At 37.6% G+C, this 20,033-nt stretch overlaps 1 protein-coding gene across 1 annotated transcript in view; it reads right to left on the bottom strand.

Annotated features, from left to right (window-relative positions):
• The window catches only part of EPHA6 (EPH receptor A6), a 924,354-nt gene that overhangs the window by 110,335 nt on the left and 793,986 nt on the right, over positions 1-20,033 (bottom strand). Inside the window, exon 14 of the mRNA XM_043892992.1 lies at positions 9,456-9,665. Within this exon, the coding sequence (XP_043748927.1) occupies positions 9,456-9,665 (210 nt within the window). The remainder of the gene's footprint in view (positions 1-9,455; positions 9,666-20,033) is intronic.

Below are 20,033 nucleotides of genomic sequence, written 5' to 3'. Positions count from 1 at the left end.
TTGAAATTCAATTCTGTGTTTCTTGAAAGTACACTTCACAATTCGATAGCACTTTCTCTAGCTTTTGATTTCCTAAGGACTGCTTATAAGCTTGGAAAAGTTGATGATTGTGGGGAGTAATGGTAGGCCCTGGGGCGACAATTAAGGGCCAGGTATTGAATTTGAAACTCTGTGGAAGAATCTGAGGCTTCTTGGAATATTGCCCAGAATTCCATTTAAAAAATCAGTAATGGTAATGTTCATTTCCTTAATCTCTTCATCGCTCGTTTAAAATTGTTGCCCAGTGAAATGACCTACAGCCATCTTTTTGTTTAGAAAAGTTACATGAAAACAATGGAGCAAACATGTTGCCTATTCACTTGTCCTGGCACTGTCCCAGGAGGTATTTCTCTATTTCTATAACACACATTGTTTCTTTCCCTTGGCATGAATGTAAAATATTCATTGCAGAATAATTTTAACAGTTCAATAAACAAAGGAAAAATAGACATTTTGAGATATCCGTGCATTTGTAATATGTATTACCAGAGACTAAGAGATCATTCTCCTTATTTCTCAAATCTTCAGAGACTTTCAGCTACTGCTAACCATTACCTTCTGCATGGGCTTCAGAGATGAGAAACAGAAGGAAGTTTGTATACGACAAGAGAGAAATTGCAGTGGGAAGTTTTGTAATGGAAGGAGGATCCAATAGTGGAACAGATTCTCTCCTTTAATAATGTCTTGGCAATAATTAACTGACTTTGTTTCCAACGTACTAGCCATATGATTGAGCACATCACAAGTTCTTTGGCCTCAATTTCTTTACTTGTTAATAAATAAAAATAAACACACTTTGACACACACACACTCACATATATTGGTAGAGCTATTGATACAAGGTATCCCAACTATCTTCGCCACTCTGTTTTCTATTCCAGCTTACACCAAGCTTCCATCATTTCTTGTCTAAGGGTTCAAATGCATCTTTTGCTCTTTCTCTCTGACCCTCTACAATTCATTTTCAACATATCAGGCAGAATGAGCTCTTGGAAAATAAAATTTCTGTTACATCATCAGGTGCTTAAAATTTTCCAATGTATTCCTTTCCACGACCTTCAAGTTTTAGTTTCCTACCCCTTTCCCTGATCTCTTAGTGGGTCAACCATCCTGGCCTTATTCCTACTTCTGAACTATGCCAAACTTGTTCCCTAAGATTTAGGATCTGTATTTCTTTCCTTTCACCATAGAACATCTGGCTTCAGATCTTTTCATGGCTGGTACCTTTATAATTTTCAGGTCTCATTTCAAATGACACCTCATTATAGAAGTATTTTCTGACTGTGCTTCCAAGGTAGCTTCTCAAGTTTATTTTTTATAATTTTATTATATATCCAGCATCTGTCACTAAGATTGAGATTCCTCTCTCTCTTACTTTTAAAACTTCATTTATTATCGTTATGTTTTTTTTAAAAAAATGTTTATTGTCTTTATAATAAAGATTATCAAGGCTGTAAGCTCCATAAGAAAAGCTTGTTTACTGCAATATCTTCAATTTCCAGAACAGTACCTGGCACATAGAAGGCACTCAAGAAAGGGGTTGTATAAAGTCTCTCAGACTGTAACTAAATGTGATTATTTAATGTCTGTCTTCTCCACAGACCAGTTTAGCATCCAATTATATTAAGAAGTACATGTTAAATGAATAAATTATGATTACTGAATCACCAAAGTAACTGTATATTTATAGTCTGCTTAGATAATCTAGTCCGTTTGTATGACTGAGGTGACATTTTAATCACTCATGTTTTCATGTTCTTATATACATTATCTATCAATCTGGAGGTTCTCTTATGTGTTGATTACTGTATCAGAATGTCTGCAGGTACAGGTCACAGAGTCACAGAAGGTCCATTTCTCAGGAGCATAAGTAAATAAAGTATTTAACTGAATTATAAACAAATAACCAGAGTAAGTGGATTCTGTATGGACACAGACACTTAACATTTTCACTAGATAACTAGGTTCTTTTGTGCTCTACCTGGCCATCTTGAGCACTGGGTTTGTCTCCTTAGGCTTGTTGCCTCAGGACTGAAAGACGGCTGTCACAGTCCCAAGCCCATGTCCTTTCAAAGCTATATTCAAGGCAACACAGAAAAGAAACAGCCAACGCTACAAAGCTCTCCATGTAAGTCTATTTACAGTAGACCTCAACCCCCAAAGTTTCTCCAAAGTTGCCAAACTCACTTCCCTTTACATTTAAATGACTTTTCAAAGGATAAAATTTAAGTGTCAAAGGAGAATGGTATGAATATGTACAAATTATGATTTATATTTTGGGTCTGAGTTCATTATCGACATCCAAATAAAGATTTTATTAGCAAGGAGAAGATGACAAGAGAGGCTATGTAGGCAGCTAACAGGGCCTGCCATGAACAGCATAAATAACTGATAATCTTTTTCAATTTATTTGCCATTGATGTGAAGCTCCTTATACTGGGAATAAGTAAGCTTTTTCACAGAGCTTTCATGTGATTTATACTATATTTATAATGTTTTTCTTTCCAGTCTTCTATTGTCAGAGGGGGAAAAAAGGCCTTTTTTTTGACATCAGAGATGAAACTGGCAATTAAGCATTAGAATGACTTCATTTCTTAAGATGGTATCTCTGAAACTCAAGGGCTAAAGTCAGCAGCTTTGTGTACACTGTCTTATTTTGTCTTTTTTCTGCACAAGCAAGATGGGCCAATGAACATGGTGCTTTCCGCTTGCTGAACATCTGCTGATTGATCTTCCTCAGTAAATCAATTTAGCTTGGGTTGGTTCTAAAATCACTAGGAGCAGGGAGAATAACTCTGAATTAGACAGTGTTGGATGTTGCTAAAACAAAAACAAGCAGCACTTGGTATTTCCTACAATTTATGGTTAATCATCAAGATGTAGGCCAAACGTCTTGAGATTTGTGACTGGCCTTCGATTATTCCTCATTGATTAGCATTACACTAGAAGGGCTGGATATATTTCAGATGTTTGCAGGTATTAAAATATTATGTACTATGTGCGTTTATAAACAATTTGTCTTGGGTCTTGTAAAATTTTCCCTTCTGTGAATACCCTGACCCACTGTTATAACGGCTTCAATGTCTGTAACATTTTCTGCTGTCTATTGTAATTTTTTCCTCTTCTTATGATACATTAAGGATTGTTTTAGGTTTACTCATTTGGTGGGTTATGGTTAACAGTCATATCAGGGAAGAAATTAATGTAATTTTACTGAAAACAATGTGCTTATAGTTTCAATCCCTTTCTTCCATTTTCCTTATTAGTGTCATTATCAGCAATTAACTAAGCAGACACTAAGTAGTATATTAATCTTGCTGTTGAAAGCATTAAAACATGTAAAAGATAAATATCCTGCTCTCTAGGGTTTTATAAAAAGCTAAAGGGATTCATTACTACTTGTAATTACGACTTGTAAGTCACCCCAAACCTTGAGAACTGATCAGCAATATTAGTTTCTCAGTGGTCTCTTGTCTTCAATAATGCCTTCCAAGGTCTAAGGCCTTATAGTCTTTTCTTTAAAATGCATAGTGGAAAGACACAGGGCTGACATCTACAAAGGGTTTGCTTTTGTGCATGCTTTGCACAAATGACAGATGGAGGTTTTCCCACAGTGTGGCTTGGCTTCTTAACGGTATGCATGAATGAACAAGATGGTCCTCTCTAGCTTCAAGATTTCTTAGAGCTGTTTGCACAGTCCTTTTCTGTTCTGTGTATGATAATCTTCAAACCTTCTTCACGTGTTTCACTACCAAGACCTCTGTGATGATCACAAATCCTTATTTCCTAAGCTCCAAAGGTAAGACTTTTTAGGAAATAATTCTTGATATTATCTGTGCTATTGTTGAATCCTATTTCCATCTAATGCTTTGTTGTTCAGCCACTAAGTCGTGTCTGACTCTTTAAGACCCCATAGACTGTAGTACTCTAGGCTCCTCTGTCCTCCACTGTCTCCCAGAGTTTGCTCAAATTCACATCCGCTGAGTTGGTGGTGCTATCTAACCATCTCATTGTCTGCTGCTCCCCTCTTCTTCTGCCCTCAATCTTTCCTAGCATCAGGATCTTTTCCAATGAGTTGGCTCTTCATATCAGGTGGCCAAAGTACTGGAGCTAGAGCTTCAGCATCAGTCCTTCCAATGAATATTCAGGACGGATTTCCTTTACAATTGACTGGTTTGATCTCCTTGCAGCCCAAGGAACTCTCAAGAGTCTTCTTCAGCACCACAATTTGAAAGCATCAGTTAATGCTTGTCTGCCATTGTCAATTCACCCAAGGAAGTGTATGCCTCCTGGCAGCACTGTACCAGAAAACTACCATTAAGATGTTTGGTCTCTCAGCCTTGATCCAAGCCGGTATGTATGATGCTCACTTCTTCAACAGTTATTGGGTATCATTGGGTATTGTTGCTCTGCACGTAGCACATGTTCTCTCTGGTTTAGCGTAAAGCTTTGTTGCCCTTTCAACTCCATTCTTGTGGATTTGCTTTCTGGCATTTGGACTCAAAATCTGGATACATTAGTTCTGGAGAATATAGTTTTTAAACATTAGATCATTAGAGTACCCCTTACAAAAGCTTATACTGACAAAAATTAATAAAAACTGTCAGAATTTCTGACTATGAATTAGTCCATCAAATAAACACTGGTTGGCTCAAGGGCACTTTTCTACCCCTTTGAATTAAGGAAACCTAAAATTGGCATACTGATTTCTTTCCCTTCAGCTAATTACAATGGTCTGCATATTTGACTGATTTCGACTGACTTCTATCATAATATCCTTATCCGTCAGAGGGCAGACAGAAGGAAAATCACAATCACAGAAAACTAACCAAGCTGATCACATGGATCACAGCCTTGTCTAGCTCAATGAAACTATAAGCCATGCTGAGTAGGGCGACCTAAGAGGGACAGGTCATGGTGGAGAGTTGTGACAAAATGTGGTCCACTGGAGAAGGGAATGGCAAACCACTTCAGTATTCTTGCCTTGAGAACCGCATGAACAGTGTGAAAAGGCAAAAAGACATGACACTGAAAGATGAATTCCCCAGGTTGGTAGCCGCCCAATATGCTATTGGAGAAGGGTGGAGAAATAGCTCCAAAAAGAATGAAGAGATGGAGCCAAAGCAAAAACAGTGCACAGCTGTGGATGTGACTGGTGATGGAAGTAAAGTCCGACACTGTAAAGAACAATATTCATAGGAACCTGGATTGTTAGGTCCAAGAATTAAGGCAAATAGGAAGAGTTCAAACAGGGGATGGCTAGAGTGAACATCGACATTTTAGGAAAAAGTGAACTAAAATGGACTGGAATGGGCAAATTTAATTCAGATGACCATTACATCTACTACTGCGGGCCAGAATCCCTTAGAAGAAATGCAGTAGCCCTCATAGTCAACAAAAGAGTCCAAAATGCAGTACTTGGGTGCAATCTCAAAAACGACAGAATGATCTCTGTTCATTTCCAAGGCAAACCATTCAGTGTCACAGCAATCCTAGTCTATGTCCCAACCATGATAGCGTTATCACTCACTTACAGCCAGACATCCTGGCATGTGAAGTCAAGCGGGCCTTTGGAAGCATCACTATGAACAAAGCTAGTGGGGGTGATGGAATTCCAGTTGAGCTATTTCAAATCCAAATGATAATGCTGTGAAAGTGCTGCACTCAATATGCCAGCAAATTTGGAAAACTCAGCAGTGGTCACAGGACTGGAAAAGGCCAGGTTTCATTCCAATCTCAAAGAAAGGCAATGCCAAAGAGTGTTCAAACGACCACACAATTGCTCTCATTTCACATGCTAGCAAAGTAATGCTCAAAATTCTCCAAGCTAGGCTTCAATAGTATGTGAACTTAGAAATTCCAGATGTTCAAGCTGGATTTAGAAAAGGCAGAGGAACCAGAGATCAAATTGCCAATATCTGTTGGATCATCAAAAAGGCAAGAGTTCCAGAAAAACAGCTACTACTGCTTTGTTGACTATGCCAAATCCTTTCACTGTGTGGATCACAACAAACTGGAAAATTCTTCAAGAGATGGGAATACCAGACCACCTTACCTGCCTCCTGAGAAATCTGTATGCAGGTCAAGAAGCAACAGTTAGAACCACACATGGAACAATGGACTAGTTTCAAACTGGGAAAGGATAATATATTGTTCTTTACAAGGTTATACAAGGCTATATATTGTCACCCAGCTTATTTAACTTATATGCAGAGTACAACATGCAAAATGCCAGGCTGGATGAATCACAAGATGGAATCAAGATTCCTGGGAGATATGTCAATAACCTCAGATATGCAGATGATACCACTCTTATGGCAGAAACAAAGAGGAACTAAAGAGCCTCTTGATGAAAGTGAAAGAGGAGAATGAAAATGTTGGCTTTAAACTCAACATTCAAAAAACTAAGATTATGGCATCTGGTCCCATTACTTCATGGCAAATAGATGGGAAAACAGTGGAAACAGTGACAGGCTTTATTTATTTTCTTGAGCTCCAAAATCACTGCAGATGGTGATTGCAGCCATGAAAGTAAAAGATGTTTACTCCTTGGAAGAAAAGCTATGACAAACCTAGATAGCATATTAAAAGGCAGAGACATTATTTTCTGACAGAAGTCCATCTAGTCAAAGCAATGGTTTTTCTAGTAGTTATGTATTGGATGTGAGAGTTGGACCATAAAGAAAGCTAAATGCCGAAGAATTGATGCTTTTAAACTGTGGTGTTGGAGAAGACTCTTGAGAGTCCCTTGGACTGCAAGGAGATCCAACCAGTCAATCCTAAAGGAAATCAGTCCTGGATATTCATTGGAAGGACTGATGCTGAAGCTGAAGCTCCAGTACTTTGGCTACCTGATGTGAAGAAAAGACCTTGAAGCTGATGCTGGGAAAAATTGAAGACAGGAAGAGAAGTGGATGACACAGGATGAGATGATTGGAAGGCATCACTTACTCGATGGACATGAGTTTGAGCATGCTCCGGGATTTGGTGATAGACAGGGAAGCCTGGCATGCTGTAGTCTGCGGGGTTGCAAAGAGTCGGACAGGACTGAGTGGCTGAACTGAAATGAATTACAAAAGTCTGTATATTTGACTGATTTTGACTGAGTGATATCATAATATCTGTCGAGTAAGAATTGCTTTTCTAGAAGAGTCAGTTTATTATTTGTCCCAAATGGCAAAGCTCCTTTCTTAGTGATGAATTTGGTTTATCAAGCCAGGATTTTATTGTTTTTCATTCTTCCAAGGTTTATTTGTTCACCACTTTTTTATTGAAAAAGTTATTTAAATCTTCACATTATAGTCTTCTGATAACATAGCTATTTTTCTCCTGTTTTTCTTTATATTTAGGCTGCTGAATTACATTTACCTAGAGGAAACTGTCATTTTCTTTTCTTGAATTTTTCATTAAAATTCTGTGCAGAAACCTGTCCTTATTTCTATTTGTGCTAATGATATGTAGCTTGGTGGGAGCTACTAGGTTTCACGGTCCTGTACTCAAGAGTGACTTTGTGCCTGAGGCTGTCATGTCACTTCCATTCTTTGCTTCATTAAATCTTAAGGAACAATTGAAGTACAAGCCATTCTTCAGGTTGGCCTGGCTCACCTACACAGACTTAGTGTAAGATGCATTTTACCACATGGTATTAATATCTTAGCACAGTCTCACTTCTACCATTGATGACTTGATGGACAGAGAATCTTGTGATAGGCTCTCAAAGCATAATATTTCATTTTTCAAAATAAAAAAAATCAAAAATATTTCTCACCACAGGTTCTTTTATTTAGTGCATTGGATATCATATGATTTTAAATGAAAGTGTTTAAAAGATTTTACTGCATAACTTTTAACAGTAACTCTTTTATTTAAAAAAGATAGAAGTGAGTGAAAATTCATATTATGTTTTACTAGCAGGTAAGCATCATCTCCATGCAAATCTCAATTATTTATGCTAAAGTGCTTAAAGGAAGAATAGTGAATGATCTAAAATACTTTTATCTTACTTTCATTAAAAATATCTACTCTTAAAGCTGGACACATCTTAAAATTTAAAAATTCACATCAAAAAGTCAAGTCAACTTAGAAACACTTGAATGAGGTAAAGGAGGAAGGATGCTTAGATCTCCCCCCAACAATATGAAAACAACTATATGAAATAGCTATATGAAAACTATATGAAATGCATGTCCCTCATGCTCCTCTATTACTTGCTTTAAATATCTCCATGTTGGGTATAGAGCATGTCTTCTTTAATTATCTCCATGTTGGCATGGAGTGACTCTTCTCATATATTATGCAGAATAGGGGAGGTTAAGAGTTGGAGCTTGGAGAGATCTTACTAATTCAAAGTAAATAGAATTAAGATATTAAAAGAACTGTGATTATGCAGGTTATGTATTGTCAATAGTGAGAGTCTCAACAGTTCAACTAGGAATGTCCTTATAAGGAAATAACACTATCAAGGAGAAAAGCAAAGTTTGTCTTGGATGATACAAAGTGAACACAATTGAAAGTCGGAATCAAGGAATTTTATAAGTTTTACAGATACTGTGGTAAAATGATTTTTCCATTTCATTTTGGTCTTTAAAATATAAGAAATGGAGCTACTCATTTTAATTAAAAAAAAAAAAACAAAAAACCCTGGATAGTAACTGCCATTACTGTCATTGTTGTTGTTTAGCTGCTCAGTTGTGTTTGACTCTTTGCAATCTCATGGACTGGGCAAGAATACTGGAGCGGGTTGCCATTTCCTTCTCCAGGGGATCTTTCCCACCCAGGGATCGAACCCACGTCTCCTGTTATGGCACACAGATTCTTTACTACTGAGCAATCTGAGAATCCCAACTGCCATTATACCGTATCTTAAATAAAACATATCTCTTAAAACAGACAAATGTGAGCCAAAATATTTTAATGTTCTTTTTCGGTAAATATGACCTCATTTCCATAATTGAGAGCAAAGAGGTTTAACATTTTCTATGTAAGTTTAAGATTGGTTGCTTAGCAACATTCAAATGAGAGAGAGACCCTCCTCTAGAAGTGGGTATAAAACAGTTGTCCATGTAAATATGTGTCAGATTCAGTGAAGGAAGAGATTTCTTTGCACTTAAATATAACCAGATATGAGACCATATAGTCAAATGAGAGCAATCTAAACTCAGTAAATTTTGTGCAGATTAAATTATCTACAAATCACTAATTGTATATGTATCATTAGGTATGTTCGATAATCATTCCCGCCAACCTCTTTACAGAACTGGCATGGAAAACCAGTGTCTCTCAGTCCTTGTCTAGATCCTATTTTGGGGCACTTTTTCTGTCTGTCTTTAGACCATAATACAAACCGGAATTACTCTAATAACATTGCAAACAATAAAAGTAAACAAACTATATTTGAAAAGAATGGATAAACTTACAGTTGTTGTATAAGCAGCTTCTGGATCATCTTCCAGCACTCGGGAGAGACCGAAATCAGAAACTTTGCATACTAAGTTGCTGTTGACCAATATGTTCCTAGCTGCCAGATCTCGGTGAACATAACCCATATCAGAAAGATACTTCATTCCTGATGCAATGCCTCGGAGCATACCAACCAACTGGATGACTGTGAAGTGACCATCATGTTTCTGAAAGAGAATCACAGTTATTTATGTTAGTTTATTTTATTATAGTGTGGGTGCATGCACGCATTCCTGTGTGTCTGTTTGTATAGGGGTGGTGTGTGTGTGTGTGTGTGTGGTGTATTAAATGAAACTCATGAATTTATTATACTGGATCCAATTAATGTAAGCACCAAGTCTGCTGATCATTTTGTTCATAACAAAAGTAAAAACTTGTTTGAGATTTAAAGGAAAGGAAAACCTAGGTTGAAGTGATAAAGGAGGAAAAACAAAGGAGAGAAGAAAATCATCCAAATTAACTTCCAGAAAAGATGATTTCAAAAACTCTAAGTAAGAAAAGGGAACTAAATTTAAATAAGATAATAGCAATGACTTCTAAGAAAAAAGAATTCACTTTCCATAGTAGTTAGCCCTAACCAGCTGTGTGTGTGTGTGTGTGTGTGTGTGTGTGTGTGTGTGTGTCTGCGCGTGCGCCCAGTCATTTCTGACTCTGTGTGACTCTATGGACTGTACAGGGCAGCAAAATCTGGGATTGGATGAGAGTTGTGTGATTGATTGCTGGAAATTGTGAAAAATGATCAAAGAAAAATAAAAATTAACTGCATAAACAAGTTTAGAAAGTTGTAGGAGAATGAAAACCACATGCAAACAGAAAATAAGTTGATTTTCCTAATCTTTCCTTATAGAGTTGACCCTTAAACAAAGGCGTGGACTGCACAGTTTCACTTATACCTGTACTTTTTTCCAGCAAATACCTAGTTGGCCCTCTGCATCTGCAAGTCCCACCAGCTTGCAGATTGTGTACAGTACTGTGTTTATGGTCCGAGGTCGACTGTATCGGAAGATATAGAATTCTCGGATACCGAGGGCTGACTGTGGAACTTCAGCATCTGTATATTTTTGTGTCTGAGGTGGGTCTTGGAACCAGTTCGCTCTGAATATCCAGAGACAATTGTACAGAGCAAATGGAAAGAAAAGTTGGCAGTTGACTGAAAACGGGACTATTTTAGTTCTCAGGGAAATTAAAAGAAATATGAATAACAAGCCAAGCACAGCAGTGGTATATAGTAATCAATCCTCTGACTAACTATGCCTCTCACCTTGATTTAAAACTATATTTTAACTGAAGTGTAATTGATTTACAATATTGTGTTCGTCTCAGTAGTATAGCATAATCTAGTATTTTTGCAAATTATACTCCACTATGGGCTTCCCTTGTGGCTCAGCTGGAAAAGAGTCTGCCTGCATTGCAGGAGACCTTGTTCGATACCTGGTTTGGGAAGATCCCCTGGAGAAGGGAAAGGCTACCTACTCTAGTGTTCTGGCCTGGAGAATTGCATGGGCTATATAGCCCATAGGGTCGCAAAGAGTCAGACACGACTGAGTGATTTTCACTTTCTTTCACTTTTATACTTCAATCTAGATTATTACAAGATGAAGGGTATACATACAGTATATTCTTGTTGCTTATGCATTTTATAAATAGTAGTTTGTATATATTAATCCCATACCCTTAATTTGTTCCTTTGTCCCTGCACTAACTCTTCCCTTTGATAACCACAAGCTAGTTTTTGAAATAATTTTTCTAAGTAAAAAGAAATTCAACTGTCATTCATGTAGGCTGTGTGCACCAGTAAGACCTGATACAAATACTATGGTACAAATGTAGAGAAAATGAATATAAAAATATTTTAAGTTTGAAAAATAATGCATACCGTTCTACTTAATTATTTGGAGATTGTTGTCATTAATGGGTTATAGAGAAGTGGGATTTTCAAATTGGTTTTATGTATCAGGTAACATTTATTTATGAATGATACTAAAACTAATATTTATTAAGAGGCCAGAGGACTATATTACCTTATATAAGGTGGTAGAGGCATACATAACAGTAACTCAAAATTTGCAAAGTTAAAGAATTTTTCATGGATATGTGATTTAAACTGTAGAGTAGGTTAAACATTGGGATGAATTGACCATATCACAGTGATGTGGTCTCTCCTGCAATGATGATTCATTGATCAGTTAAATGAATAAACTTACACAACAAACAAAATAAACTTCATCTTACTACAACAACTTACATCCCTGATAGCTCTATGATAATATCTCCCAAATCAAGTGCAGAGTAAGGAAAAGAATGCTTTCATAAAAGAAACAGTCTACAGCAAGAGTATCCCATTTAAGCAGGTGCTTCTATACAGTTAATGTATAAAAGATAACCTAACAGTGAAAGTCTTTGCTTTGGTCTTTACGTTTCTGATCCATCTTCTTAGACAGTGCACAATGAGATGAAATCTGCCTCTTCTATCACGTACCTTACCTACCTCTCCTCTATTAGGAATCTCAAAGCCTTTGAAAGCATTCATTCTTTTGGCCCTGAAAGGATTACACTAATTTTAAAGAGATGGTTCTTTTACATATCAGTCAGTCGCCTGGTATCACAGTTCTTGTCGAGGCAGAATTTCTGTAGAGTAGGAAATGTTAATAATAGACGATCTGAATACTAGAGTGTGTGTTAGTTTCCTTATCTGCATAACGAGAATGCATGCGTGCTTAGTCGTTCAGTCGTGTCCAACTCTTTGTGACTCCATGGACTGCAGTCCACCAGGCTCATCTGTCCGTGGGATTGTCTGGGCAGGAATACTGGAGGGAGTTGCCATTTCCTATGCCAGGGGATCTTCCCAGCCCAGGGATCATACCCAAGTCTTCTCCATTGCGGGCAAATTCTTTACTGTTTGAGCCACCACTGAAGCCCTACAATGAGAATACTACAATCTAATTAAGAGTTGTAGTGAGAATCACATACAAAACAAGCAACACAGCTCATCACATATTTCAATAATACCTGGTACTTAATAAAAGCATAAAATCATATGTAGTTTTTGTAATTTAAATAAAATTCAGAGAATTCTCCACTCACTCTCCTGAAAAATCAAGGCAAAAGAAACTCCTACATCATAAGGAGAGAGAGCTACTCAATGCCAGGTTGAAATTTTAATTTCCTATCTTGTTCTGAGGGTGGCACAAAGTATCAATTTATTTCTTTAAAAAATAAAAGACTTTTTTTAGAGCACTTTAAAGCTCAAAGCAAAATTAAGAGGACGATACAGAGATTTTCCATATACCTTCTCCTTCCACACACACATGGTCTTCCCACATGTGATTATCAACATCCTTTACCAGAATGGTACATTTGTTACAATTAATGAACCTCTAACAACAAATCATAATCACCCGAAGTCCATGGTTTGAACATTAGGATTCATTCTTGGTGCTGCACATTCTATGGGTTTGGACAAAGTTATAATGACATGTACTCACTGTTACAATATCACATAATGTTTATGTATAGTAACATGCATCAATAACAGTATTTTCACTGCTCTAAAAACTCTCTGTGTTCCATCTGTTCATTACTCCTGCCACTCCCTCCCTCACCAACCACTTATTTTTTAATGGTTTTATAGTTTTGTCTTTTCCAGAATGTCATACATTTGGAATCAGTATGTAGCCTTTCAGATTCTTTAACTTAGTAATATACATTGATGATTTCTTCATGTCTTTTCATGGCTTGAGAGCTCATTATTTTTAGTGGTGAGTAATATTCCATTGTCTGGATATGCAGTTTTTTTTACCCATATACTTACTAAAGGACATCTTGATTACTTTTAAGTTTTGGCAATTATAAACAAAGCTGATATAAACATTTCCATTTACTAACTGTTTATAGCAGTTTTACTTATTGACTGTTTATGCAGGCCAAGAAGCAATGATTAGAACTGGACACGTAACAACAAATTGGTTCCAAATTGGGAAAGGAGTACGTCAAGGCTGTGTATTGTCACCCTGCTTATTTAACTTATATGCAGAGTACATCATGAGAAATGCTGGACTGAATGAAGCACAAGCTGGAATCAAGATTGCTGGGAGAAATACAATAACCTCAGATATGCAGATGACACCACCCTTATGGCAGAAAGTGAAGAAGAACTAAAGAGCCTCTTGATGAAAGTGAAAGAGGAGAGTGAAAAAGTTGGCTTAAAACTCAACATTCAGAAAACAAAGATCATGGCATCCAGTCCCATCACTTCATGGCAAATAGATGGGAAAACAGTGGAAACAGTGACAGACTTTATTTTTTGGTGCTCCAAATCACTGCAGATGGTGACTGCAGCCATGAAATTAAAAGCGCTTGCTCCTTGGAAGAAAAGCTATGACCAACCTAGACAGCATATTAAAAAGCAGAGACGTTACTTTGCCAACAAAGGTCTATCTAGTTAAAGCTACGGTTTTTCCAGTGGTCATGTATGGATGTGAGGGTTGGACTATAAAGAAAGCTGAGTGCTGAAGAATTGATGCTTTTGAACTGTGGTATTGGAGAAGACTCTTGAGAGTCCCTTGGACTGCAAGGAGATCCAACCAGTCCAATCCTAAAGGAAATCAGTCCTGGATATTCATTGGAAGGACTGATGTTGAAGCTGAAATTCCAATACTTTGGCCACCTGATGTGAAAAATTGAGTCATTTGAAAAGACCCTGATGCTGGAAATGACTGAAGGCAGGAGGAGAAGGGGAAGACAGAGGGTGAGATGGTTGGATGGCATCACCAACTCGATGGACATGAGTTTGAGCAAGCTCTGGGAGTTGGTGATGGACAAGGAAGCCCGCAGTGCTGCAGTCCATGGGGTCTCAAAGAGTCAGACATGACTGAGTGACTGAACTGACTGAACTGAGAAGCTCAGACAGCTGCAGGCTTTATTATGGACATAAGTTTTCACCTCCTTTCACTGAATATCTAGGAGGATAATACCTGGATTGTATGGTAAGAGTATGGTTAGCTTTGTAAGAAACTGCCAAATTCTCTTCCAACGTGGCTGTACCATTTTGCATCCCACCAGCAAAGGGCTTTTCCTGCTGCTCCATATCCTCACCAACATTTGATGTTGTTAGTGTGACTGATTCTGGCCATTGTAATAGGAGCACAGTGGTATCTTATTTTAATTTTTGTTTCTCTAACATCATATAATGTGGAGAACCTTTTCACATCCTTATCTGCTATAAGGTGGAATGGATGAAAGAACTGATCCAAATTGATCACGGGATCAGAATAGAGAGCCGACCATGAACACAGTCGATTGGTCCTTGACATAGGCGCAAAAGAAATACCATAGAGAAAAAACGGTCTTTTCAAAAAATGGCATTGGAACAACCAGACATACACATGTGAAGAAAAAAAATGTTTATTAGTCTAGGTTTTTTGGTCAATTCTTTCAGATTTTCTATGTAGATAACATGTCATCTGTGAATAAAGGCTATATTCCTCTCACTTCTTGTCTTATTGCATTAGGTAGTACTTCCAGAATGATATTGAAAAGAAGTAGTGGGAGTGGCCATCCTTGCATGTTCCTGACCTTAATGGGGCAGCTTTAAGTTTTTTACTATTAAGTATGATCTTAGCTGTTGATTTTTTGGGTAAATAGTCTATCAAGTTTAGGATGTTCTCCTCTATTCCTATTTTACTGAGTTTTTATCATGATTTGGCATTAGATTGTGCCAAATGCTCTTTATTTATCTTTTGCCATGATCATGTCATTTTTCTTTGTTCACCCACTTGCTGTGATGAGTAGTAACAAGTGATTTTTCACAGTTAAACCAGTCATGCATATTGAGGTAAATCCCACTTCGTTGTGTAATTTATTTACAGTGTTGCCTATGATTTGCTAAAACTTTGTTCTAAGTTTTTTCTTAACAGCTTTATTGAAACATAATTCACTGGCTGAATCATGTCAATGTATGGCAAAAACCACTACAATATTTGTAAAGTAATTAGCCTCCAACTAATAAAAATAAATGAAAAAAAAAAGAAACATAGTTCACATACCGTATAATTTATGCTTTTAAAGCGTACAATACACTTCTTTTTTAGTTTATTCATAGATTGTGTAACCGTCACCATTTGAGAACTTTTTCATCATTTCTCCCCCAAACCACATATTCACTAGCAGTTACTTTCCATCTCCCCCAACTCCTTCCACCAGTCATAGGCAACTACACTTAAACTTTCTATCTCCTTAGATTTGTCTGTTTCAGGTATTTCATATAAATGGTTTCATACAATATGTGTAGTTTTTTTGGTGGTATTCTTTCACTTAGTTTAACATTTCAAGGTCCATTTATACTATGGCACATATCAGTATTTCATCATTTTTAATGAAGAATAATATTGTATTAATTTTGTTTATTTATTCATCAGTGGCAGATATTAGAGTCACTTCCACTATTTGGTTATCATGCAAGATATTTTTTTGTTACACATTCACACTTCTGTTATTTTTTAAAGAAATTAAGTTCTAGTCTCTTAGCAGATTTCAATTACACAACACAGGATTAGCAACTATAGTCACCATGTGATACATTAGATCCTCAGAACTTATTCATCATATAACTGATAAGTTTGTGACCTTTTACAAACCTTTTCCTATTTTCCACCCCCACCAACCCCTGGCAACCAGTTTTCCACTCTCTGTTTCTATGAATTTAACTTTTTCCTTTTTGATGCCACATATAAATGATACCATTCAGTATTTATCTTTCTCTGACTTATTTCACTCAGCATAATGTCCTCCAGGTTCATGTACACAGTGTCAAATGGCAGGTCTTTCTTCTTTTTTAAGGCTGAATAGTATTTCAGTATATTATATTCCAAATTCTCTAAATCCATTCATCCAAAGTATCAATGGATGCTTTGGCTGTTTCCATATTCTGGCTGTTGTGAATAATGCTTCTATGAACATGGGAGTAGATATATCGTCAAGATAATACTTTAGTTTCCTTTGGGTATATATCCAGAAGTGAGATAGACAGACTATATAGTAGTTTCTATTTATAATTTCTTGAGGAATCACCATACTGCTTTCATAGTAGTAGTACCAATTTATACATTAGATCCTCAGAACTTTTGCCAGTGGAATGGCAAACCACTTCAGTATTCTTGCCTTGAGAACCCCATGAACAACATGAAAAGGCAAAAAGATAGAACACTGAAAATGAACTCCCCAGGTCGGTAGGTGCCCGATATGCTACTGGAGATCAGTGGAGAAATAACTCCAGAAAGAATGAAGGGATGGAGCCAAAGCAAAAACAACACCCAGTTGTGGATGTTACTATGATAGAAGTAAGGCCTGATGCTGTAAAGAGCAATATTGCATAGGAACCTAGAATGTTAGGTCCATGAATCAAGGCAAATTGGAAGTGGTCAAACAGGAGATGGCAAGAGTGAACATCGACATTCTAGGAATCAGCGAACTAAGATAGACTGGAATGGGTGAATTTAACTCAGATGAACATTATATCTACTATTGTGGGCAGGAATCCTTTAGAAGAAATGGAGTAGCCATCATAGTCAACAAGAGTCCGAAATGCAGTACTTGGATGCAATCTCAAAAACGACAGAATGATCTCTGTTCATTTCCAAGGCAAACCATTTAATATCACGGTAATGCAAATCTATGCCCCAACCAGTAACACTGAAGAAGCTGAAATTGAACAGTTTGATGAAGACCTACAAGACCTTCTAGAACTAACACCCTCAAAAGATGTACTTTTCATTATAGGGGACTGGAATGCAAAAGTAGGAAGTCAAGAAACACCTGGAGTAACAGGCAACTTTGGCCTTGGAGTACAGAATGAAGCAGGACAAAGGCTAATAGAGTTCTGCCTAGATAACACACTGGTCATAGCAACACCCTCTTCCAACAACACAAGAGAAGACTCTACACATGGACATCACCAGATGGTCGACACCAAAATCAGATTGCTTATATTCTTTGCAGTCAGCTCTATACAAAGAAGAAGCTCTATACAGTCAGCAAAAAAAGGACTGGGAGCTGACTGTGGCTCAGATCATGAACTCCTTATTGCCAAATTAAGACTGAAATAGAAGAAAATGGAGAAAACCACTAGACCATTCAGGTATGACCTAAATCAAATCCCTTATGACTATACAGTGGAAGTGAGAAATAGGTTTAAGGAACTAGACCTGATAGAGTGCCTGATGAACTATGGACAGAGGTTCATGACATTGTACAGGAGATAGGGAGCAAGACCATCCCCAAGAAAAAGAAATGCAAAAAAGCTAAATGGTTGTCTGACGAGGCCTTACAAATAGCTGTGAAAAGAAGGAAGCGAAAAGCAAAGGAGAAAAGGAAAGATATTCCCATTTCAATGCAGAGTTTCAAAGAATAGCAAGGAGAGATAAGAAAGCCTTCCTCAGCGATCAATGCAAAGAAATAGAGGAAAACAATAGAATGGGAAAGACTAGAGATCTCTTCAAGAAAATTATAGATACCAAGGGAACATTTCATGCAAAGATGGGCTCAATAAAGGACAGAAATGGTAGGGACCTAACAGAAGGGGAAGATATTAAAAGAGGTGGCAAGAATACACAGAAGAACTATACAAAAAAGATCTTCACGACCCAGATAATCACAATGGTGTGATCACTCACCTAGAGCCAGACATCCTGGAATGTGAAGTCAAATGGGCCTTAGGAAGCATTACTACAAACAAAGCTAGTGGAGGTGATGGAATTCCAGTTGAGCTATTTCAAATCCTGAAAGATGATGCTGAAAGTGCTGCACTCCATATGCCAGCAAATTTGGAGAACTCAGCAGTGGCCACAGGACTGGAAAAGGTCAGTTTTCATTCCAATCCCAAAGAAAGGCAATGCCGAAGAATGCTCAAACTACCGTACAATTGCACTCATCTCACATGCTAGTAAAGTGATTCTTAAAATTCTCCAAGCCAGGCTTCAGCAATACGTGAACCATGAACTTCCAGATGTTCAAGCTGGTTTTAGAAAAGGCAGAGGAACCAGAGATCAAATTGCCAGCATCCACTGGATCATTGAAAACATCTATTTCTGCTTTATTGACTATGCCAAAGTCTTTGACTGTGTGGATCACAACAAACTGTGGAAAATTCTGAAAGAGATGGGAATACCAGACCACCTGACCTGCCTGTTGAGAAACCTGTATGCAGGTCAGGAAGCAACAGTTAGAACTGGACATGGAACAACAGACTGGTTCCAAATAGGAAAAGGAGTAGGTCAAGGCTGTATATTGTCACCCTGCTTATTTAACTTATATGCAGAGTACATCATGAGAAACACTGGGCTGGAGGAAGCACAAGCTGGCATCAAGATTGCTGGGAGAAATATCAATAACCTCAGGTATGCAGATAACACCACTCTTATGGCAGAAAGTGAAGAAGAACTAAAGAGCCCCTTGATGAAAGTGAAAAAGGAGAGTGAAAACGGTGGTTTAAAGCTCAACATTCAGAAAACTAAGATCATGGCATCCGGTCCCATCACTTCATGGCAAATAGATGGGGAAACAGTGGAAACAGTGGCTGACTTTATTTTTCTGGGCTCCAAAATCACTGTAGATGGTGATTGCAGCTATGAAATTAAAAGGTGCTTACTCCTTAGAAAGAAAGTTATGATTAACCTGGAAAGCATAATAAAAAGCAGAGACAATATGTTGTCAACAAAGGTCCGTCTAGTCAAGGCTATGGTTTTTCCAGTGGTCATGTATGGATGTGATAGTTGGACTATAAAGAAAGCTGAACACAGAAGAATTGATGCCTTTGAACTGTGGTGTTGGAAAAGACTCTTGAGGATCCCTTGGACTGCAAGGAGATCCAACCAGTCCATCCTAAAGGAGTGTTTTGTGTTCATTGGGTGTTCAATCAGTCCAGGGTGTTCATTGGAAGGACTGATGTTGAAGCTGAAACTCCAATACTTTGGCCACCTGATGCGAAGTACTGACTCATTTGAAAAGACCCTGATGCTGAGAAAGATTGACGGCAGGAGAAGAAGGGGACAACAGAGGATGAGATGGTTGGACGGCATCACTGACTCGATGGACATGCGTTTGGGTGGACTCCAGGAGTTGGTGATGGACAGGGAGGCCTAGCGTGCTGCGGTCCATGGGGTCGCAAAGAGTTGGACATCACAGAGCAACTGAACTGAACTGAACTGAGTACCAATTTATATTCCCACCAACATTGTACAAGGGTTTTCTTTTCTCCACAACCTTGCCAGCATTTTTAATTTTGTCTTTTTGATAACAGACATCCTTACAGCTGTGAGGTGATATTTCATTGTGATCTGCATTTCCCTGATGATTTGTGATGTTGAATATCTTTGCATCTATCTGATGGTCAGTCGTATGTCTTCTTTGCAAAAATATGGATTTAAAAACTGCCCATTTAAAAATCGGATTATTTGTTTTCTTTTGTTACTGTCACGATAATGCTGGCTTTGTATAATGAATCTAGGCATTCTCCCTTTTCTATTTACATAAGCTACTTT

The sequence above is a fragment of the Cervus elaphus genome, chromosome 31, assembly GCF_910594005.1.
Source record: "Cervus elaphus chromosome 31, mCerEla1.1, whole genome shotgun sequence".
Lineage (NCBI taxonomy): Eukaryota > Metazoa > Chordata > Mammalia > Artiodactyla > Cervidae > Cervus > Cervus elaphus.
Note: the sequence above shows the minus strand (reverse complement) of the source record. Positions and strands in the feature narration are given on the sequence as shown.